The sequence below is a fragment of the Podarcis cretensis genome, assembly GCF_951804945.1.
Source record: "Podarcis cretensis genome assembly, chromosome: 2".
In the NCBI taxonomy this organism is placed as follows: domain Eukaryota; kingdom Metazoa; phylum Chordata; class Lepidosauria; order Squamata; family Lacertidae; genus Podarcis; species Podarcis cretensis.
The window spans coordinates 5,086,226-5,110,762 of NC_137171.1; the positions used below are offsets into that span (position 1 = coordinate 5,086,226).

A 24,537-nucleotide genomic window follows, 5' to 3' on the forward strand; every position below is an offset into this window, starting at 1 on the left:
TGTCCCTAATCCATTGCTATCTAGGAGGCTGGATCTTCCCAGTGTAAATAAGGATGATGTTAAAGAGATAAAGGGCTTAGAGTCCAGGCAGGGAGGGGTGCGGCTGGAAAGCAGCAGATTGTAGCAGGGAAGTTATGGTAGCTGGAAGCGGGCTGGCTGGGAACTGGTCTTTACTTGGCTGTCCCAGCACCAGCACACAGGCAGGGTGCCCAGTCTCCTCCCAGTCTCCCTGTCTCCCTTCCATGCCTCTGGCTCTGAAGCCAAGGGCGGTGGGAGAAGGTGAGCGGGACCCGCTGCATCATGAAAACCCCACCACGGGCAGGGGGGCGCACGGACCAGATGCTGGGGGCAATGGGGGATATCCTGACATCGCTGGCGCTACCCAGCCAACAGTGGGTAAGGGGGAAAGAAGACTTGGCCAAGGCAGCGAGGCAAGGAAAGGAAAGGGGCAGACCTGACTGCAGAGCGGAGGATGTTTGGGAGAGGCGGGAGATGGATGCACCTCGAGGGTTGTTTGTGGGTCAGATCTGTTGTTGGTTGAGGTCTGCCCAGGAAGGAGTGCCGTGCTTGAGAGGCGGTTCTGCTGCCGTGCTTTGACTGTGCATTTGAGGAAAGGTGGGGGGTGGCAGGGATGGCAAACAGCTCCCCAGCAAAGCAGGCTGGTCCTGTCAGAAACCCTTTGCTCCTCACCAGGCCCAGTGTGGAAGAGAGGCTTGGTAGCTATACATTAACTGAAACTCCCTGGCCAGAAACTAATATGTTGCATCTGGTCTTTTGTACAGCACCTAGCACGCAGGCATCCCCAAAGGAACATTCTCTGCTGATCCCTTGGCTGAGGCGTGTCAGGGTGCCTTGTGGTGCAGATAGACACTTCTGTTTGTTTGCTAGTTTTGAAAGTCTGCAGTTGGCCCCAGATCAAAGGTTTCCCAATCCTGCCTGCCTAGGGCCCTTTCTCAATCCTCCAGGCACCTCCAGCCCTGAGGACGAGGGAGCGAGAGGCTCTCTCTGCCTTCTGTTTTCCTTGCTTCTGACTAAGCTGAGATCCCTAGGCATTGGGGTGAGTTTTCCCATTCCCCCTCCCTTGTTATTTAATGATTCTTACTGGCCCCTGTGATGTGGCAATGTGCTCTCTGGGGATTTCTGTTCTGATCTTTTGCTCCAGGCTGGAGCTGTGCCTCCCCCACCCCCAGCGCTGATATCCTCAGTCTGGGATGGAAAAGTCAGCTTGTGGGGTGTGGGGTGGAGCAGTGCTGCAGGGTGGGGCAAGCACAGCTCGAGTGGAAAAGTAAAGCTTGGAAGGTTGGGCTTAAAAATATATATATTCCCTTTGGAAATCTCCAGTCTTTGCAGAACTAAATGGGCTGCATTGGACGAGGCTGGTAAGTTACTGGGAGGGCTTTTCACAGCAGAGGACAGTGTTCTGTGGCCTCTGTGGGTTTCGTGCAGTACAGTGGGGGTTTTGTAGGGTTTTTCTGAATCAGCAGTGGATGGCGCTTGTTGGGCTGGAAGGTTGGGAGCCCAGCAGTTAAGTGGGGCCAGAGCCAATGACAAGCAGTGCCAACTCATTCTTGTTTTGACCCCTTTGTCCTCCCTGCTGAGTTCTGCAAGGGCAATGCAGAGACTAAGGAGAAGGAAGATGTCAGGAAAGGGCCCTCCTGGTTGCAAGGAGGACGGCAGGCAGGTGGCGGCTTAGCGGAGGGCAGACTGAGGTTGTTGGGGCACTGCCCCCTTTGCCCTGAGGGACCGGCCTCCCCTGTTCTGAACTGTCTATAGTGGGGGTTTTGGCGTTATACTGGCTAGAGAGCCCTTTAGATGGGGGGGGGGGTTTGGTGTCACTGGGATCCTCCAGTTTCTTGGTAGATCACACTTCATGGGCATCTTGACCCATTTTTATTAATGGAGCGTTTTAAAGGGGGGGGGGACCCATGCCTGTCATTGAGACATTGTTTCTTCATTGACTAAAATGTATTCTCAGTTTCAAATTGACTCTCTTTCACTTTCTGATTCGCATTAATGACAGTAGCCCATGGTGTGCAGACATCGAGCAAGAGATCACATTTATGTAATACTTTGGAAGCACCATTATACCACTCTAGCCATCCTGGAGAATCCTGGAGATTGTAGTTTGTTAGAGAGTGAGAGGTCAACGCCCTTTGAAACAAAACAGTGCCCCTTGTGGTTCTCAGGACTCCCCATTACTGTTGAAGTGATATAATTGTGATTTCAGTGCATGGCGTGGATGTGACCAGGGAGAGAGAGGAAGGACGAAAGTACAGTAAATTCCGAAGGACAAATGTGCTTTCCAGTTGGCCAAGGTGATAGCTCTGGCTTCTCATTTGTGATGCAGTTTGAATAGGTAAGAAACTGCTGGTCCAGGGGTCTTCTCCAGGTACTGAGAGAGACCTCTCCTGTTCTGACATTCTCTACATACTGCAATGTTCAGGGGAAGGAGCAGCAATTGCAGATTATGTCTGGCCAGTAAGCCAAGCCAACAGCTGAGGACACCTGCCCAAAGGCCCTTTCTGTATCAACAGGTGGGGGAGAACATCCTTGAAGTCCACTGAGTTACTGAAGGCCACCCCCCTTAGTGGACTGCATCTTGCATGGTAGCACTTTACTAGCTCACAGAAATCTTTCCTAGCCTATTTGCACAGCCATGTCTTGCTTGCTGTCGCAGATGAACACACACTGGTTTATCAGCATGGAATCTGTAATCTGTAGCATTTTGCTGGCCAGAAGGAGAAAAGAAGTCAACTTTCTCCCCCAGGTAGTCACCTATAGGAGAACTTTTACTCACTGCGGATAACCAGATTGTGGGGAGGGGCTGTTTGCAAGCCTGATGTGATGATGCAGGTGGGTGTCTTCTAGCACCTGAGTTTTGCTGGATGGGACAGTGACCCTTCAGCATGGAACATGGGGTGGAGCACATGCTTCTCTAAGGGCACAGTTGCTTTATATAGGCTTACTTGCATGCCAGAACCCTGATGCCTCTCCAGCATCTTCCGCCTGAGGTGCTCACATCCACTCTGCCTAATGGCAGGGCCAGCTCAGGCTACATGGTGTAGGGTGGCAAGAGACAAAGGAGCTTCTGTAACTTTTAACAGGTGCGCAGGCATACTAACTTGTTATGGCTAAAAGATAGAGGAGTCCTATCCTGAGTGCTGTCCTTCTTCGGATCTGGTCATTCTAATCTGGAGGTGTTTGAAGGAGATGTCAAATCCCAAGAAAGAGGCCACAACAGTGAAAGGGGTACCACAGTCAAGTGATTGGCAATAGACTGCAGGACAGGCAGAATACTGTAAACTATTCCCCCCGCCCCTGCCCACCATGCACATTTAACTTATTGGAACTCTCTGCCACAAGGTGTGGTGGCTGCTGGCTTAGATTGTCATGAATTCATAGGTGATGCAACTGTTGATGGATATTAGCTACAGCTCAGGGATGTGGCCTTTCAGTTGTCTTGGACTACAATTCCCAGCATCCCTGACTACTGGCCACACTGGCTGGGCCCGATGGGAGTTGGAGTCCAACAAGTTGGAGCCATTCCTCTCGTGTTTGCACCACTTTCACTTGAGGTTTCCACATATATTTGAGGCGAGTTAGGTGGCTGCCAGGCAGGGCCTTCTTATTGATGGCACCTCAGTTGTGAAATGAACACTCCAGAGAGGTCCACTCGTGCTTACTTTGCTGTCCTTTTGGCACCAGGCAAAGACCTTTCCATTCTTCTAAGCCTTTTATGGATTCAGTTTTTATCCTGCTCACTGTTTAACAAAAAATATAATAAAATATTTTTGGCCGAAATCTATTTGCCCTCCTTTTACCCTCTTGTTTCTGCTCTCCTCTTATCTACCCGTAAAAACCTCTTGTACTTCCCAGTATCTACACACCATCTTCCAGTCGCTTAGTCAAAAATCTACTCTAGGGCTCTGACTTCCTTCTCTCACTCCAAAGAGCATTATAAAACACGAAAGCCTCAGATCTGTGATTACAAACTACCCAGTCATGCCAAAAGTCCATTTGGCCTGTAAGATAAGGCTATCAATGGATGCTGGTCATGGTAGCTACAGTATATATTACCTCCAGGCAGGAGTGCCAACTTGAATAAAATATGGGGAGGGAGGGCAGGTAGGCCCCGCCCCACATAATAGAGCAAAAGATAGGCACACACACACCATTTGAATGGTAACGCCCATCACCCTTGAGGGGAGGCCCACTCAAATATTTTATTGGGGAGACCTCTGCCCGTAGGAGTTGGCTCCTGTGCCTCCAGGCTTCAGAGGACATCTGCCTCCCCCTACCAGTTGCTAGAGACTACAGGCAGGAGAGTGTTGTTGCCCTCCGGTCCTGCTTGTGGGCTTTTGGTTGGCCATTGGGGTGTCAGAATGCCAGACCAGATGGACCAGACCAGCTAGGTTCCAGTTCAACAGTGCTTCCTAAAGTGGCCAGATGAATGCGTCCAGGACACCTAAAAGCAGGAGTTGAAGGTAATGGCGTTCCCTTGTTGTTTATCGTCAACATTTGGTATTCAGAAGTATATTTTCTCAAAACTTGGGTGTGCCTTTTAACTTTCAAGTTAATAGCTACTGATAGGCCTCTCTCATTCAGAGGGAAAAGAGAGTTCATTCTTAATCTCTGTGGGGCAAGACCTCTTTCTCAGCTCCCTTTCCCCACACTCATCCCAACTGGGACCATCTGCATAATATAAAACATGGACTGGACGTCTCCTTTTGCAAGGCTTTGAGAATCCCAGCTTCCTTGTCTGCTCTGATTCTCTTAAATGTAAGATTCTAGTCCTCACAGCTGAAGATGCTTGAAAATGAGTTGGAAAAGAAATGAGACCGTCATGTTTTTCAGCTGCCATTATGTCTAAAGCTGTGTAAGTTTCTCCCCTTCCCTTCCCCAGGCTCTCAGATTTTTCTCATTTGTGGGAAACAACAAACAACTTGAATAAGAATATGGTGTGATGAGTGCAATATGTCTGCCAACTGTAGTTCTGGCATCCTCTGTGCTAATGAAAATGATCTGCAAACGATGCTAATTGCCTGCATCTAAAATATGCCCATTAGTGGCTGCTCTCCAGCTTGTGATCTATATCCCAGGACCTAGGCTGATCCTCCCCATAACAAACAGCTTGCACACATCCACCCCTAAAAACCTGAACTGTTTCCCCCCTCCCGGCCTATGCTTAATTGCAGCTGCCAGACCTCTGCTCCCAAAAGGAGGGAGCTGAGATGCAGCCCCAGGCCAGCAGCAGCGCTGAGGCTTCCTCCAAGGACGACAGGGAAGAGCAGCCTGTGGAAGTACAGCATGCGGCCCCTGAAGCCCAAGCCACAGAAGGAGGTGAGCATCATTGTCTCATGAATATGCTTTGTCCAGTGTTAAGCTGGCTCCCCAGCCTTTCCAGGGCTGCTGAGGGAAAGAGGCAGCTTGGCCATTTCCTTTTCTCCTACCATAAGGTTACCAGATTTTTGTCAATGAATCCGGGGACACTTTTCAACTTTAATGGATTTTGTATGGGGACTGATTTGTAAATCCGGGGACCATCCCTGGGAAACGGGGACGTCTGCTAACCTTATCTTACTGTGCTCCATCACCCCTGTTTATTGTGCGTTCAATATGGTTTACTGGGACGGACCAAAGCCTTCCTTTCCAATAAATGTGTGTCCCTTAGCTTGCTGCTGAAATCCTGTAAGGTTTCATGCTGCAAATGCTTCTGTGGTTTCTTTCTTTCTTTTCAGCGTGCTTGGGTTGTGCTGTAGTGCAAAAGTGCCCCTCCAGATGGCAATAACATGGTAGCACTGAGGAGGCATCACACAGCATCTAATAAAGTGGAGTGGTTCCACTAATGCACTGTGATTACATCAATGACACGTTGCTGAATACACCTGTGAAAGACCACCACTCTGGAGGGGCCTCAAGGCATGTTCTCTCTTTCCAGAGCCACCAGCACTGGCGGAGGAAGGGGGGTGCGGCCCACCCCGGGTGTCATCCCTGAGGGTGGTGACATCGCCCCCGCCCCCCGGGATGCTTGCCCCACCCCCGTGAGCGGCTAGCCCCACCCCTGGGTGCACAGCATGTGCGCCGCTCCAGGCTTCCCTGGGTTGCTTCCTCCATGAGTGGGCCTTAATAGCAGCTGTGCATTCATTGCCATTAGCCTAGCGCTGTCTATTGTGCCTATAGCAGTGGTTCCCCAAGGCTCTTTCTAGCCCCCCTGCCTGAGCTCCTTTAAATGGAGGTGCTGGGCTCTGACCTTTTGCAAGCATGGCATCACAGTCTCCATCACTGGAATCAGACCCTTCTAGCCTGGTCCATCTAGCCCAGAATTGTCCACCGTGACTGGCAGCCGTTCTCCAGGGTTCCAGACAGGGAATATTCTCAGCCCTTCCTGGAGGTTTGAACCTGGGAACTGGCACTGAGCTGCAGCACCTCCCAAACAGATTCTTTTTGGTGGGATGCCAGATCTGAAGCTGGTCCTAGGATGGTGGGGTAACCAGTCACGAAAGAGTGGTTCTTCCCTTGACATTTAGAGGATCAAGCAGAAAACCACTTGGACCCATGTTTTCTAGGCAGGGTGCAAGCGGAAGTGTGAAGGAACCCTCTTAGCCAGGGCAGGACCTTTCCTGTGTTTTGCAAACCTTGGGCCTCATTGATCTGCAAACCCTTGGGCCTAACTGGCAGGAAGGGTGGGGTATAAACCGAATGAATGAATGAATGAATGCTAAATAAGCTGCTATTTGTTTGTTTGTTTGTTTTTGGTCTGAAGGGTGAGGTAAAAATGCTTGAAATAAATAGATACATGCAAGCAGCTGTTTCTGTTGGAGAAAAGCAGCTCTGGGGAGGGCAGTTTGAAGCTAAGAGGCACCAGCTGGGTGATAACTTTTCCCCTGGCCACTTTTTCCAGAGCAGTTATTTCCCCAAAGGTCCTTTTCCCAAAAGAGGCTCCAGGTTATGGTAGAGGACCTGCTTTGCACCCAGAAGGTCATAGATTGAATTCCTGATCTTTTCAGGTAGGGTAAGCTCCTGTCTGAAACCTGGAAGAGCTGCTACCAGCCAGTGTGAAGCAGGGATGGGGAACCTGTGGCCCTCTGGTTGTTGCTGAACTCCCAGCTCAAGGATGGTGGGAGTTGTGGACTAACAGTATTTGGAGGGTCACAGGCCCCCCAACTCTGGCGCAGATTTCTGAGCTAGACGGGCAAATGGCTTTGATTCTGCACAAGGCATCTTCCTGTGTCTTTGCAAACCGACATTTGGAATCCTGCCATGCGATAAGCGGTGGAGGTGGGGGATATGTTCCAGTTGGAAATGGCCAGCAAAGCATCCATTCAAAGCATCTGCCTCTCCAGGTTGCTTTTAAGTTCAAAGCAAAACTGATGGGCTGTTATAGACAGGTATACATATATGTAGTTTGCCACTATGGTCCAAATAAAACATGACAGTGGGAGATCTGTGCAGAAAGGAAGATTTAATACTTTACCCCCATGCTGTTTCCCTAGTTTACAAAAACCCTCATCTCTGCTAATTGCCCTGTGGTCTAGTTGTACCCTAAATCGTGTATGAATGATATTGCAGTGTATTAATCTGACTCTCAGAGCATCATTTTGGAGATTGCCTTCAAGGGATTTCCCTACATTTGTGTCTTCATAGCCTAAAAGCTGCTCCCCACACTGTTTCCATGCTGTGGCATAAATACATGTTTTGTCAGCTTGTCCCAAGTGACCAGTCGTAATGGAAATATGAGTAAGAAAAATAATGATAGAAGTTGGCTGCAGGCTGCCCCTGGGCCAGCACTGTCTCAGTAAAGGTAACTGATCATCCTGGCAATCCAAATCCCCCTCCTGGGTCATCTGCTATGCTGTGCTGTGTTGCCTGAAATGGTTGGTGCTCCTGAACATGCAGCAAACACCTTCATATTGGCAAGGGGCTTGTTGTGTGTCATGCGTTGCCATTGTGTTATTGCTGCTTTCCTATAGACTGAAGGCTAATTGAGATGATATATCAGGGAGGGTTTTTTTTTTACATCTTTTACATGCTGTGTACCGCTTGAGACTGTGGAAAGGACAAATCAACAACATGGAACTGGGAAGAGGAAATGGGGACAGAGGGGAACTGGTGGCAATGAAATGGGCAGCATGGAAGTGCAAGTGAGTTGTTCTTCCTGATAAGTAGGTGAGCCTTTATTGTAGGGATGGGGGGAAACTGTGACCCTCCAAATGTTGCTGAACTCTACTCCTTAACTGTTGGCCATGCTGCCTGGAGCTTATGGTAGTTCAATAGCATCTGAATACCCACAGGCTTCCCATTACTGCTGTGGGGTCACCAGATATAGAGTTACTCTAACCTAAAAGTTGGGTGTGGGTGGCGCTGTGGGTTAAACCACAGAGCCTAGGACTTGCCGATCAGAAGGTCGGGGGTTCGAATCCCCACGACGGGGTGAGCTCCTGTTGCTCAGTCCCTGCTCCTGCCAACCTAGCAGTTCGAAAGCACTTCAAAGTGCAAGTAGATAAATAGGTACCGCTCCGACGGGAAGGTAAACGGCGTTTCCGTGCGCTGCTCTGGTTCGCCAGAAGCGGCTTAGTCATGCTGGCCACATGACCCGGAAGCTGTACGCCGGCTCCCTCGGCCAATAAAGCGAGATGAGCACCGCAACCCCAGAGTCGGTCACGACTGGACCTAATGGTCAGGGGTCTCTTTACCTTTACCTTACATGTAAGTTACAGAGCATAGATAACCGAGGTGAAGTTATCGCTGTCCAGATAGGGTCATAGCTGGGCCATCAGAGGAGGCTGATGGAAGGCACTCCATGCCACCAAGGCCACTTGCCTCAAGTGACGGAAGTGGAGTGTAACCCCATCCAGAACAGGTTGAGCTCCACCCAGCTAGTTCGTGCCTCAGTCTTATCTGTGGGCCAGTCCATTTGTTGATCAAGATGGGGGTCTTAAGAGGTTCTTAAGCACAATCAAATGAATTCCCATACCCTGTGAACCACGGATGCATGAGGAGCAAGTCTCTGTCCTTCAACCTTGGTCCAAGTAGACACAGCACAATACATGCAAGTAGAATTCAAGTGGAAGTTTGTTTGTTTGTTTGTTTTTGTTTGTTTGTTTGTTTGTTTAGAGTAAATCATAGGAGTGGGAGCCGATCCGGATGAGGACTGCAGTGGGGGCAGGCAAGGAACCAAAGCCTACTTATCCCTCACCAGGGTGTGATCCAGACTGGGGTCTCATGTCTGCTGTGTACTCTTGCAAAACAACATTTCATGAACACTGACTTGTCTAGAATGGCAAAATTAGTGAACCACCTTGTGGGGGCAATTGTGTGGATGAAGCGGGTAAGCAATATCAAGGAGTTGGCATTCAAGGTCTATTACCATCAAGAAGTTGTTGCTGTTGTCCTTTCTATGGGACCTCTATAAACCAAGCAGCGCACATAAAACAAAGTAAAAAGACACAGCAGGCTCTGCCCTCAGGCTTACATTCTGAGTAAAACATGTTGTATGAGGGGGGTGTTTGGAAAAGGGCAAGTTTAGAGGAAGATGAAGGGAAGGAGCCATTTATTTTTTTAAATGGGATTTTGCACAGTGGAAGGAGCCAGACCCATGCCAAAAGGGGAGAGGATGTTCTAATAGTGGCAAGCAGCAAGGGATAAAGTGTGCAGTCAAGGAATCGGGGATTTGATTCTGCCTTTATGGGGCCCAAGACTTCCAAAGGATGGAGAAGGGGCATAGAAAAATATATTTTTTTTTGGCCGGCTGGGGGGGATAGCTAAGCCAGTGGGAACAAGGGAATGAAGACAGAAAGAGGGAGACAAATTCAGGAAAGAGTAACTTGATCGTAGCAACGAGCAGTGGCGAGTGGAATAATTAAAAACAGAGGCAAAAGGATTGATGGAAAAGGCAGGAAGACCAAGCAAGAGAGCAGCTGCAAGAGTCAGTTCAAGGAGGAATGGGGAGAAGGAGCGAAAGCTTCAGCTGGCTGTGGAATATTTGTTCTTAGAATAACTAACAGCTTCCAGGATGGTTTCCCTGAACAACAGGCAGGAAGGGAAAACAAGATAGGAATACTCCAGGCCCATTTACATCTCTTTAGTGATGTCTTATGTGCAGAGATGAAAATAGGAAGCTGCCTTGCACTGAGCCATAGGCTATGGGTGGAATTCAGTGCAGCACTCTGGGAGCAAAGTCTGCTTGTGCAACAGGATCCCGCCCCCCCGTCCTCTTCCTCACCACACCCTCCCAGCTCAGTATTATCTGCACTGACTGGCAGTGGCTCCATGATCTCAGAAAGGGGTCTCTCCCCCAGGCCCACCTTGAGATGCCAGGGGTGGAACCTGGAACTGTTGCATGCAGAGCAGATGCTCCACCCACTTGGTTACGGACCTCCCCCAAAGTGGGCGGAGGTGGAGGCAGGCACCCTGCCTCTTCCATCTGCTTGGCAGTCAGAGAGGTGAGAACATGAGTGTTTTGCCTTCCTTGGTTCTCCAGTAAATGCCAAGTCTTACTGCTATTAACAAGTTTCTCACGTCTAGGGTGCCAGGGGAGGGAGGGCAGGGAAGGAAGTTCTTGTGATCCATGTGCCCTGCACATGAACCCCCAGCTAGCACGGCTGATGGTCAGGGATGATGGGGTTCGGAGTCCAACCACATCTGGAAGGTATCACATTGGCTACCCATTCATTGTTGTATGAAGTAAGCCAGACTCCAACAACCTGGAAGAGGGCTGGTGGCCTCCAACTCTATATTAGGGTCTTGGGGAGGAATGTTTTGTTCTGCCAGGAGCTGGGCTGGTGGCTCTGTTTCTCATCCAGAAGCAACCTTAATTGACCATTGCTGTGGCCTAAACAAGAACAAGAGTAGCCCTGCTGGCCGTAACATCCTGTTCTCACAGTGGCCAACCAGATGTCTCTATGGGAAGCCTGCAAGCAGAACATGAGTGCAACAGCCCTCTGGCATTCGGAGGCAGGATGCCACAGATACTGAAGGTAGTTCACAGCCAGCATGGCTAGTAGCCATTGATAGCCTTAACCACCTTCCTCTTTTGAAGCTATCCAAGCAGGTGGCCATCGCTGTGGGATAGCAAAGCTGCTGCCTGTTGTGTTTCCAGTGAATTCATTATCTGCAGCTTTTTCTCACCCCTTCAGAAGGTTTTTGTCAAGTGGAAAGTAGAATAGCCAGCTAATTAAAAAGGCAAAGCTGAGATATTCTAATCCACTTGAGCAGTAGTGATCAAAGGATGATCATAGGATGATCCCAACCCAGTCAGATGGGCAGCAAACAAATAATAATTATTAATATTAGTATTAGTACGTGGCAAGGTTGTTTCCACCCCTCCCAATGTTTCAGATCTCATTTGTACGTCTGCCTACACATCCGTGCGGTTGGATGCCCCCTGTCTGTCCCCCCTGAGAAGGGGTGTGGATATCTTCATATGGCTTATGTTTTCAAATCAGATCAAAGCTGGTTTGTGGTAGAGGGGAAAACATATAATAATAATAATAATAATAATAATAATAATAATAATTTTATTTATATCCCGCCCTCCCCAGCCGAAGCCGGGCTCAGGGCGGCTAACAACAATCAAACAGTACAACAGTACAACACCACACAACACTCTAAAATCATTCGGTATAAAATTAACTCAAATCAAACCAATGGCAACCATTGGGCCAGAGCTCCGCGAAAATTGCCGAAGGAGGGAGTCAGGCTGTGCCCTGGCCAAAGGCCTGGTGGAACAGCTCTGTCTTGCAGGCCCTGCGGAAAGATGTCAAGTCCCACAGGGCCCTAGTCTCTTGTGACAGAGTGTTCCACCAGATCGGAGCCATGGCTGAAAAAGCCCTGGCTCTAGTTGAGGCCAGCCTAACCTCTCTGAGGCCTGGGACCTTCAAGATGTATTTATTTGAAGACCATACGTTTCTCTCTGGGGCATACCAGGAGAGGCGGTCCCATAGCATTTTTCAAGAAACTACAGGATAGATGTGGATTGGGGCTAACGCCATGAGTTCACGGCTCAGTGGGAGCATGCTGGACACAGATTAAACAGGAGTATCTGCACAGCATAAGGGTGTGATGACATGTGTGTGGCTCAGTCCCTTTCCCCAAGGATATTCTCCTGCACAGCCAGCTTAGTATTGCTACAAACTGATTGGACTCTGTTTTCCCCATTTACCAAAGCTAACCTGGTGGGCATTTTAGAAAAAAAGTGTATTGACATATGTCCATGAAAGATTGCCACTCTCCTTCCTGCCCTGCCTCCACAGCAGATGTACAATCCACACACACACTGCTGCTCTGCTTCCTGTTTCTGCCACTATTCTGTGCTCTTTTTATCTACTCTTCCCCAGTTGTTGATGGACTACAGTTCTTGTCATCCCTGACCATTGCTATGCTGGCTGGGGCTGATGGGAGTTGGAGTCCAACAACATTTGGCAAACACCAGGTTGGGGAAAGCTGCCCTCTATCTAAGCTGATTTGCCATCAGATCTAACCGTGTGTGAGAGATCCAGATCTGCAAACATTCAGCCACTCTCCTGTTCCAGTGGCATTCTGGCTCCAGTGAGCCTGGTCCTCTCCCTTGCCTCCTTCCTTTCCCTAATTAATTTAACATCCACCCAATTAATTTAACATTCATTTCCTCCTGGGAATTTTAGTTTGGAAGGGGAAGGAGGCAGATGAATAAAGCTTCTGAACAGATCATTCTTAGCACCTTCCAAGAAACCATGGCAGCTTATGTAATACAAAACCAAAATAAGTTTATGATCAGGGACATAGCATTACTAACATATAAAAGGCTTGAGGAGTGACGACTGATGAGCATATAATAAGCTCTTTGAGAATTGGAGTTTATTCACGAATCATTAGCATATAAAACCTCAGGATGATGTATGGCTATATGTATTATATTTATATAAATCACTTGCCATATACTGTGTTAATCTTAAGGGCATATGAACATTAGAAAACTGTTTGGCTCTCTGGTTCCCCCCATTTGTGTTTGCTCTTACTCTCCTTTGTATCATTTATCAAAAAATATTGTTGACAATGATAAACTTGTCTATTGATAGTGGATTGCCTTTAATTCTTTTCTGGATGTTTATATTGGAAATTAATCTTTTGCACTATTTTTTGTTGCTGCTGCAGCAAATATAAGCCTTGCAAATGTGGCTACAGGGTGAGGCAAGTACCTAAGACTGTCAGAGTGCTTATATCCAGAATTATAATTTATTCAACTGCATCTATACCCCACCCCATTGCCAAAAAGGCTCTCAGAGCAGCTAACAAAAATCAGTACTAAGACTGCCATCAGGCTCACAGTCTAAAAAGGCATGACACACAAGGAAAAAAGAATGGGAGGGAGGAGAGGAAAGCAAGTTCAAGCACAAGTTCATAGTTGCAGCTGAGGTCAATGGCTGCTCTGGTTGTTTTGCCTTTTGCCAGTATCAATAGCAGTAAGAAGCAACCGTTCCTGAGATCTTAAAACAAAAGAGGCAGGCTTTGAGCTATGCCTTGAAAGCAATGCTCACAAGAAGCCTGTCCTTGTCTCCCCCAATATTTTTGGATTTAAAGTGACAGAAAAGGGCCCTAGAATGCTGAGTTGGTAGAGTGGATTGTACCACATCAAATTGCAGGTGAAGGATGTCCTTTCTGAAGGCTTCCTTATCTAAGGAATTTTATCCCTGCAAGTAAAATGCACAAGGGGGGAAAGGTTCTGTCCAAACCTACCATATTTTTCGCCCTATAGGACGCACTTTTTCCCCTCCAAAAATGAAGGGGAAATGTGTGAGTCCTATGGGGCGAATACAGGCTTTCGCTGAAGCTTGGAGAGCGAGAGGGGTCGGTGCGCACCAACCCCCCTCGCTCTCCAGGCTTCAGGAAGCTATCAGCAAGCCTGGGGAGCCTGCAGGAGTTCCCGCAGGGCTCCCCAGGCTGCGGATAGCAGCCTGCTGCTCGGAGCGTGGGGCGCGCTGAAGCAGCACGCCCTGCGCTTCAGGCAGACATCGGCCAGCCCCACAAGCTCGGGGGACAGCGGGGAGGCACAGCCATCCCGCTGTTCCTTGACCTGGTTTGGAGGCTGGCACTGGGGAGAAGCGTGCTCCAGCTCCAGCGCCAGCTCCACAAGCTCGGGGGACAGCGTGGAGGCGGAGCGCCGCCATACCGCTGTTCGACGACCTGGATTTTGGGGGGAAATAAAGGGGGGGGGAAATTCCTTTATTTCCCCCCAAAAAAACTAGGTGCGTCCTATGGGACAGAGCGTCCTATGGGACGAAAAATGCGGTATTTCCTCATTTGACTGCTTGTGTAAACCAGCCTAACAAATGTGAAATTGAGTTGGGCAGGTTCAAAGTGCCCCTGGGAAGAGATTTAGCCTCTGGGCAGCCCATTCTCCCAAGGCCAGCACTAGCCATTGCATTGTGCTGATGCTAAGAAGCTAGGAAATGTCTTCAGGTGAATACTCAAGCAGCTTGTATAAGGCCAAATGCTTCAGCTAAACTCTCTAAGGCAGGGAGAGGGAACTTGTGGACTTCAAATGTAGATGGACTATGGCTCCCATCATCCTTGACTCTTGACTAAGTTAGCTAGGGCTGATGGGATTTGGAGTCCATCCTTGGTCATGAGGGAAATAGAATTCTGTTCCCCATACATGTTGTTAGGGGAGGGTGGTTCAGTGCATGTGGCAGGGAATGAGCTCTCACACACCCCTCTGTGTGAAAGCATGGACATGGTGGCCAAAGATGAATGAGGTTCTGTGTCTTCATATAATGAAAAGAAGAATTAACAGACCGTGCACTGGACTGGGACTGTTTTATAATGCAGCCAACATTTCAGACACTCACCAAGCACTTTTGTGTCACATGGTGGCATACACACCCACCCACACACCGTCATTTTAACTTCACAGCAAGGTAGGTTAAGAGTTAGTGACACACTTTGTGCTTAAGCAAGGATTTGAAGCTGGATTTTCCCAGTCCTAGTTTGACACTCTTAACCACCACCCTGACTTGGCCAAGTGCCACATGTATCTGTTTCACTTGAACCTGGAACTCATAAACGCAGCACTCCTGATTTGTGCACATCACAAAACGAATGTGTGTGTGTGATTGCCATGTGACTGTTTCCACATGCATTCTGTTTTCCTGGGTGGAATTGCTTTCTGCGTAGGAAACGTGGAACATTTGCAAGCAGCCCTGAGCTCCCACCCAGCACCCATTCACCCACCCTTGCACACTGGGGACAGGAAACAGCTGTGCAAGGAGGCCATCTCAATATGGGATAGATCCTGGGGGTGGGAGTCGGTCTGCCTGGCTCTTCCCACATCTATTTATGGAACCCTGATCCTGTGTGTGTGTCCGTCTGCCTGCGGAAACAAAATGCAGCGGTGCTGAACCCCCGCAGCCTAAAGGCAGGAGTTGTTTGTTGCCCATTCCTGGGCATTCGCTAACTTTGTGCTTTCTGAATATTCGCCCCCCCCCCCTTTCCTTGTACGTGCGGAACCCCGCTTCTGATTTGTTCCTTCTCTCCTCTCTCCCCCATGCGGGCACGATCGTGGCTGCCAGCTCCTGACCCCGCGCTGCGCCCACGGAGTCTTCCTCTCCCATCTCTGCCCGCCGCCTCCCGCTCGGCCTTACCCTTCGCTCGCCTCCAGGTTGGCGGGGGACGCAGAGAGCTCGGCCGCCCCCTCGCCCGCTGCAGGCTCCACTGCTGCAATGGCTCAGCGGGAGCGGGCGGGCGGGGGGTGGAGGCGGCGGCGGCGGCGGCCTGGCTCTGGGAAGCTCTGGAGATCTGGGTGAAGACAGAAGGAGGGAGGCAGAGATGCTGGGGGTGGCGGCGGGAGAGAAGCTGCAGAGGCTCCTCCCCGCCCTGGGCAGCACCAGCCCAGCCCTGTTGTTCTGTCACTGAGCGCAGGGCTGCGGTGGCGGGAGTCGCCCCCTCCCGCGGGCCCCCTTCCCTTCCCCGCCCGGCCCGCCGCCGCCGCGCTGCCCCTGCTCCATGGCTGGCACAGAGGGTGACAGAGCCCAGCGCGGCCGGGCGGCACCATGAGGGGCGGGAGCCAGCAAGGCTGCGCCTGCCACCACTTGTTCCGCAAAGTCCTGGCCAAGTGCAGCTGCTGCCCCTCCCGGGCGCGAGGTGAGTGGGGTGGGGCGGGTGGTCCTGGCAGCGCCGCTGCTCCCTCCCCTCTCCCTCTCCCCCCCCCCCCCGTCCACTTTCTCTGGCACGGCCAGGGCCCTGATTCTGCCCTTCTGCCTGCAGAATGCGAGCCCGCTCTCCCCTGCCCACCCCCTGGGTGGGTGCCACCTGCCGGATAACCCAGCACTGCTTCCTGAAGTGGGCACCAGCATCAAGCAGCAGGGCATGGGCGTTGTCCGTCCTCCCTGCTGGGCAGCCTCACCTGGTGCTCCTGGCTGCTGCCATCTCTTTGGAGCCACTCTCAGGCCCCTGTGGCTGGGACATCTTCATCTCCTGCTAGCCCCTGGCACTAAAGGGCATTTGCTTTCTATGCTGGGCATCTCTGCGGTTCACCGGTGCCGAGGCTCTGAGGGATGGCTTTCCCCTCATGGTGTCTCTCGTTGACATCACCCCCTCCCCTTTATACTAGCCTTCCACTTTTTGCTTCCAGCTTCTTTGATTTCAAGCAAGGAATGGCACAACACAATGTCTGTGCATGTGCCAAGCTCATCTTAGAGGTGCCACTCCCTTGTGGCCAGAGTTGATGGGTGCTCACAGGAAGATGGAGTGAGGTGGGGGTGGGTGGGGAGGTGCTGGGAAAAGTTTCTGGCAAGAATCAGGAACATTTGGAAAACGGCTGCCAAATTGGGGGTGGGTGGGGACAGAGGTGAGAGAAAAAGTGAAGGGTGATTGTGCATTCTGTGGGTTCTGGTCCTAGTTTCTGTACACAAGTATTATTTTTAGCATATATGAATATGCATACATCATGCAGAAGAGAGCATCCCTGCTTCTGTGTGTGCATGATTGTGATTCTGTGTGCAGCAAAACAGTGTATTTAGAGTTGCAGAGGTATTTGTGAATTAGAACTCTTCACGCATCTCTTGGGGAGCTGTGTGTGCATCTCTGTGTACATTGGTTTTTGTGTTCCACCATGCTTGTGGGAGGCTGTGTGCACACAGATGATGTGTGTGCATGGGTGAGAGAGAGAGAGAGTGTGTGTGTGGGAGAAGAGAGATACACACACTATGTGGGGGGGCTGTTTGCATGTGTGTAGAAAAAGCTGAGCAGGAGGAAGGTGTGCATGTGTGTTTGTTTGTCCTTTGTGCCTGTGAATGCACATCTAGCAGGCTGTGAATGGATGGAGCTGTGTGTTGGGATCTGATACCCTTTTGGTGTGCCATGCTCTGTGTGCAGGCTGGAGAGAGTGTACAGCACACTGTGCATGGACACGTTTTAAAAACAGGAGCAACGCAGATTACAAAGCACTTGGTATGTGGAGATGCCAAGCCAGCCTTCCAGGAGTTGCTGAGCAGAAGGGGTGGGTGGGGGTTATGGTGTGCTTCAGGGGCTGGCTGTTGGGTGCCGTCACTTCCCCACTGCTTGCTACTGCCTCTGTTTCCAGCTGGACTTCATTGCCCAGAAAGTCTAGGTTAGGGTTGAAAGCCATTAAGCTTGGTGATGGGGAAATGAAAGGGTTATGACCTGAGGAGCTGTAGTGGTATGGTGGGGATGGAGGTGGTGTAGAGCCACGAGCTGTATCCCTGGCATTCTAAGAGTTAAAGCTGATCTTGTATGTGTAGGTATAGAATCATGGGACTGTAGAAGTGGAAGGGACCATGGATGTCATCTAGTCTAACCCCATGCAATGCAGGAATCTTTTACCCAACCTGACCCTGAGATTAAGGGTCTTGTGCAGTACTAAAGATAACCACAATCTCTTCTTATACATAGCTCCTTTGCTGATCCTTATGCAGAGGCATAGCTATGGGGGGCACAGCTGGGTTTTTTGCCCCGGGTCAAGCCTCCAGAGGGGTGCCATTGAGGTTCCCAGATAGTGTGTACGCAAATGCACACTATGGCTATGGCACTGGTTGTGCCTGTGGTTTTTTTTTATTTCAGTGAATCCTTTCCCCATTGATTCTCTGCTTGTGAGCATGGGCCTAGCCAGGATTTAGGGGCAGGCTTTGTGTTGGGGGAGCAGGACTTCAGTTAAGTATTTTTATTTATTTACTTGATTTAGGCAGAGAGCAGCTGCTCCCCTGCCCCCTCTTGGATACACCCATGCTTGCAAGTGTGGGTGGAGGATAAGCACCATCTCTTCTTACACATAACTCCTTTGCTGACCGTTATGTCTAGAACTCCCTCCTAAAGGCTTGCAGCCTGCCATGTAGAACCTCAGGATGTTGCAGAGGATTCTGGGCCCATGTGCTTGGAAGCAGTGCAGCAGTGCCCTGTCCATGTAGGGTCCTGTCCAGGCCTGTAAGGTCCCTCTGGATGAGAGTGCACACTACAGCACACCTGGTACTCCTCCCTTGCACATTCAAAGGAAGCCTGCGAAAGGCCCAGTGGCAAAGGGTATCTGCTTTGCATGCAGAAGTTCCCAGGATCAGTGCCCTGCATCTCCAGGTACATTTTGGAGAGAATCCTGTCTAAAACCCTGGAGAGCCACTGGCACTTAGTGAGCTCGATGGACAAATGATCTGACACTATATAAAGCAGCTACCTTTGTTTCTGTGAAGCTTGCCTCATGGAGAATCCTCTGAAATGATACAATTTGAACACTGGGCTTATTTTTGTGTGGAACAGAGCAAGATGCACAGTTGTATATCCATATTATATATGAATGTAAAGGTTCTGTGCCTGTGTGAACTGTGATCCTATACTTGGCCCTAGAGAGTCTTCTCATGTCTTCTGCCCAGGAAGTTCAGCGAGGTGTACATGGTTCTTCTGTCCCCCAACTTTATCCTCCCAACAGTCCTGTGAGGTAGATTAGGCAGAGAGACAGAGACTTGCTCAAGCTCATTTGGTGAGCTTTGTGGCCAAGTCGGGATATGAACCCTGGTCTCTCAGATCCTAATCCAGCACTCTTATCCATTGCACCAAAGTGGAATTTAAGTAGAATCTTATTCTGGATGCTTTTCTCCTTGGGTATTGACTCCCCTCCAAAGGTAATAAATTCTGGCACCAGTGACTTATTTGGGGGGAGCCCCACCTTAATTCTATTGTTATGCTCAGACTCTAACAGATGAACATTTGGTTGGTATTAAATAACAGTATTAAATAACTCCCAGAGAGAGGTGTGGATTTTTATTTTTTTAAGAGTGTTATATATGCTGGTAAAAGGGATCCCTGACCGCTAAGTCCAGTTGCGGACAACTCAGGGGTTGCAGCGCTCAGATCGCTTTACTGGCCAAGGGAGCTGGCGTTTGTCTGCAGACAGCTTCCAGGTCATGTGGCCAGTATGACTAAGCCGCTTCTGGCGAACCAGAGCAGTGCACGGAAACACTGTTTACCTTCCCGCCGGAGTGGTACCTATTTATCTACTTGCACTTTGATGTGCGTTCGAACTGCTAGGTTGGCAGGAGCAGGCACTGAACAACGGGAGCTCACCCCGTTGCGGGGATTCGAACCACCAAGCTTCTGGTTGGCAAGCCCAAGGCTCTGTGGTTTAGACCACAGCACCACCCGCATCCATACATGCTGATATAGTGCACCTACACCTGTAAGTAGCACTGTGATTATTCTTATCCCAAATGTTGGGTTTGTATCTTTTCATTCATTCCCAGATGTTCTGTGGGTTTTCCTTTTCAAGTTCTTTGCTCCATTTCCACTGGGCCTCCAAGGGTTCCCAAAATTGGTTGCTGCCCGATTTCTTTGATTTGAATGGATTGGAATTGGGCCTCTTGGGTCTGATGAGCAACTGTAATGATGGTGGCTGTGGTCCTTAGTGAAACTGGAACAGAAACTGTGGGATCCAGGAAGCCTGACTTCTGTTCCCATCTCTGAGAGAGCAGTTGGGACTTGTGGAGAAGCAGGAATAAAAGCTGGTATTAATTTCCTCTTCCTGATTCAGAGATCAGAGGTGGTTGTCCATGCCCTTTTCCCACAGTTAACTGGCAGAAGTGTCCATTGCTTCCACATTCCCAAGCCCCCTAACCATGGTAACAGATCAAGTGAGAGGCAAGCTAAGCTTCCATTGAGGAAAAAGGGGGCACTCTTATCTAGGAGGGCCCCCCCCCCACATTTAGACCTCCTGGTATCGTTGTTGTTGTTAAATTTCAGAGAGAGGAGCTCTGTGTTGGGAGTGCAGGTTTGAGGAAAGAGTGCCTTTAAGCATGTTCAGTATGCCTTCTCTCAAACTTGGAGTGACTGCAGCCAGTTCTGGTGCATGTCGTGGGATCTGGGGCAGACACATTTCAGCCAAGCTTAAGACTCTGCACCCCTTACTTTAAAAATTAAGCATTGTGGAAGGATGAGGGTGAGTAGGCGGGACAGACCAGCTCCTCTTGCCTGCTCCGCACCACAGGATGTTCCTTGAGAATCCGACCCTGGAATAAATCCTGGCCCCTGCCCAGGCTTCCGTGACTCACCATTCACGCTGCAGCTGGCTGCTCCGGTTACCAACAACTCCCCCAGTTTAGATATGGCTGGAGCTGCTCCCAGATCGGGCGGTGGGGGGGGGAGCACTTGATATACATTGCCCCCTTCTTTTTCTCCCCACCTCCCTGCTCCCTCACCCATGGCCTCAGCAAACAAGGCATGGAAACATTTCCTGTGGTGAACGCTGCAAAATGAGTGGAAAATCTGTGAGGCCTAGTGTGAGGAGGTTTCAGGGCTTGAGCCAAGCCAGGTATCGCCAGGGCTTAGATCCGGGAATTGGTCTCATGAAGAAGGCAGGGACTCTGAGCTTGTGCAGAGCGTCTGTTCCTCCACATTAAGACAGCTACATGATCTGAAATAGAAGGAAGAGTTTCCAAGTCAGACAGTATCAGGTTTTTGGCAGGCCCGAGGCTTGGCATTTCTCGTTTTAGAAACTCCATTCTGGGGATAGGGTGTGTGCCTGTGTGTTTCTTCTGTCAACCCTAAATAGAGAAAGAAAAGGAACATCATTAATCAAATAATTGTGTTTTTATACCACCACCTTTCTGCCAAGGCAGCCAACATGGTCTGGCTGGGTTGCAGTGAATTATCAGTCAGCACTTCTCTCTACCTCTGTGGAGTTTAATGCATTAGAATTCAGGTTATGAGAGAACAGAAGAAGAGCCCTGCTGAATCAGGCCAAAGGCCTCTCTCGTGCATCTTTCTGCAAGAGAACAGCAGCACTCGTGTGATTTCTAGCATATTGCCTCTGGAGGTAATATAGTCACAATGACTAGTAACTGTTGATAACCTTATCCTCCAGGGATTTGTTTAATCCCTTTTAAAGCCATCCAAATTGGTGGCCATCACCACAGCCTGTGAATTCTTTAGTTTATGTTTGTGGTGTGAAGAAGTACTTCATTTTGTCTGTCCTGAACTTCCAAACATTTGGCTTCCCTATATTATGAGAGAGGGAGGAAAAACTTCTCCATATCTGCTTACTTCACACCATGCATAATTGTTCACCTCTATCACTCAACTTTTCCCCTTCAACTAATTAGTCCCAAATCTTATAACATTACCCCTTAGGAGAGTTGCGCCAACCACTTTATTCACTTTTGGCTGTTCTTTTCAGCTAGTATTTATTGGTTTTACTTATCTCTGGGGAAGGAGCATTGAATTGAAGTATCAGAATTGGAGTATAACTCCCTTTGCATTTTGCCAGCGAGGAGCCAGACTGCCTGAGCAGGATGAAAATTCCAACTGGGCAAAGATCTGCTGATTGGAGCCAGGAGCACCTAATACTTTCTACCCAATACCACTCCTGTTTGCTCTGTGTTAACTGATTCAGAATATAACTCCCACCCACTAAGTGCCATACCTGCTGCCACAAACATGGATTAGAATCCTTACTTTGCCCCTTAGCATGCAGTGAAAATCTGGGAGAATAGCCAACCCTTTCACCAGTTCTTTAGCCACTTTGAGGGTGAGTGCTGCAAGGTGGTTGCAAGGTGATAGATAACATGTTAACTAAACCTTAGTAAAGGCATAGCCAGGCTGTCACTGTTTTCAGGTGAGATTAAATCACATGCCACCCAAATTCATGTTGCACAAGTATATAGCTGGTTAGGAAGTCTAGCACAGCAAACGTGTTTCCCTCAAGATCAGACTTTCTGTGATATGGAAAGTGATGGGAAAATTCGGTGGAAAATGTGATAACACTTTCTTTGATGCAATGTCATTTAACTTTCCTGCGAACAAATCGGAATGAAAGCTCCTTAATTAGCCAAAGTTGTCTAATCTCACTAAAAAATCAGGATGAAGGCTCAATAAACAGGCCATCTAGAAGCACCTTGATCTTGAGATATGATGGCCAAGTAATCTCATTATAGGCATTTGTATCTCTCTTCTCCATTGAACCTGTTTGTCAGCTTCAGAATTGGCCTTACTCTGTCTCCTCTCTCTACTCTGGTGGGTATCCTCCTCCCAGGCTCCCAGAAGCTTCTACAATTCCTGTCCCAGACAGGAGTGGATTTGGATGCTATTAGCAGTCTGGATGAAATGGAAACAGCTCTTCTTATTACCCCACATTCCATCCTTCCAAAGCTATTGCTGTAAACAGTAAATAATTCAGAACGCTGGTCCCTTTATTTCATAGTATAAAGCAGGCTTCCTCAACCTCGGCCCTCCAGATGTTTTTGGCCTACAACTTCCATGATCCCTAGCTAGCAGGACCAGTGATGATGGGAATTGTTGACTGACTCAAAACATCTGGAGGGCCGAGGTTGAGGAAGCCTGGTATAAAGGAATAACCTGGCAAAAGCTGCCATGTAATAAGGATTAATGCACAAGACCCCTTTTTGCAACAGCCATTTATTTGGGTCATCATGCTGATTGTATAGAAAGCTTGTCTGATGAGTAGAAACCGCCATTTGGATTGCCACAGTGAACATGGAACTGCCATGTGATGAAGAAAGAAAGTAGCTGTAGCAAGCAGACCAGCTGTGCAGTATCAGTCCTAATAAATGAAATAATAATAAATGTACCAAGTCAGACCATTGGTCCATGTAGCTCAGCATTGTATAAACTGACTGACCGCTCTCCAGGGTTTCAGACAGGTCAGCCCCAACTTAACCTGGAAATGCCAGGAATTGAATCTGGGAACTTTACATACAAACCTCTCCTTCACTGGAGGTTTTTAGGCAGAGGTTGGATGGTCATCAGTCATAGATGCTTTAGTTGAGATTCCTGTTTTGCAGGAGGGGTTAGACTAGATGACCCTCAGGGTTCCCTTCTGACTCTATGATTTTATGATTCTCCCGCTGATCCATAGCCCTTTCCCAAGCTATTTTGGTGAAGGACTGTGCAAGCTTTTGAGTTTTGCCGAGCTTTGTCTAGAAGAATAGAAAGGTGACCTGTGTGTGTGTGTGGTTACTTCTAGCATTACTTTTTCCTTCCCTGTATTCTGAAGAGGTGTCTAGAGATCGACACAGATGAATAGGCTTTTTAAACCAGAAAATGATCTCTGAGGATGTGTCTGCCATCCTTTCAGATGGTTTGTGATACATGTGAACCTCCTTGCTCAATGAAACCAAGATCCATCTAGCCTGCTCCAAAATTCATTAGGCAGACATGTTAGGCAGATACAAAAGTTCTAAAGCCCCTAGGAGTTGCTTTCCTTATGTGCATCTTGACCAGAATGTGAAATGCTGGTCTAACACATGGTTCTATAGAGAGGAAAAGGGTTCTTGCTAAAGCAGATTCTTATAGCCATTTGAAGTTGAGAGTGCTTGAAGTTGCTCTACCTTAAGGTAACTTATCTGGCGGCCTACTCTAAACCATGAGATTCAGTGTGTGCAACTTCTGGTCTTTATCAACCTGATAGGAGCTGAGGTCTGTGGATCATCCTTTGGACCTGGGAAGGCAGGGCTATTCTGACATGAAGGTCAGAATATATAGTCTAGTGGTGAAGGTCCAAACTAGACATGATGTTAAATGCATAGTTGCATTTAAAATACCTAGTTCTTTCTTCTTCATAGCCCATGCAGGTGGTGTTCCTTAGTTCATTAACTAGTTTGGTTACCTTAGGGAAGCCACACTTTGTCAGCCACTGCCTGCTAATCTGCAATGCGAATTGGTGCATGGTTTTTGAAACTTGAAAGTTACAATAAACAGCAGGAATGGCTTTGTTTGCTGGATTTCTTTTTGCCCAGTTACTTTTCAAGATACAGGCGTGGGGCCAGTAAAATCAGGTGGCAATCCTATCAGTCTTTTCAAAGGGGCCACATATAACTATCATGATTTATTTCCCAGATGCCCAGGGATGATTCTGTACTGGGCAGATGAGGTCACACTAGGCTTTGGTCACGGTATGAACCAGCCAATAATCTGCACTGTAGGGTTGAAGGTTTATGTTTCCCTGAGGTCAACATTCCCCTACATTGATGCCGATGCAGCATCTGCTGGTTGACACAACTGCAAAGCAGTGTTAAAGCTGGGAAAGAGGAGAAGGAGTCAATTATG

At 48.9% G+C, this 24,537-nt stretch overlaps 1 protein-coding gene across 5 annotated transcripts in view; it reads left to right on the forward strand.

The window, feature by feature from the left end:
• Positions 1-254: 254 nt before the first annotated feature.
• The window catches only part of ARHGEF25 (Rho guanine nucleotide exchange factor 25), a 75,522-nt gene continuing 51,239 nt past the window's right edge, over positions 255-24,537 (forward strand). The window contains exons 1-2 of one of the 5 annotated variants that reach the window (XM_079966690.1): positions 255-279; positions 5,196-5,340. In XM_079966690.1, the coding sequence (XP_079822816.1) occupies positions 5,232-5,340 (109 nt within the window). In that variant the 5' untranslated portion in view covers positions 255-279; positions 5,196-5,231. Of the gene's footprint in view, positions 397-1,277; positions 1,380-4,189; positions 4,485-5,195; positions 5,341-15,774; positions 16,117-24,537 lie in introns of those variants that run through there. The other 4 variants (XM_079966687.1, XM_079966689.1, XM_079966688.1 and 1 more) reach the window with 4 other exon arrangements.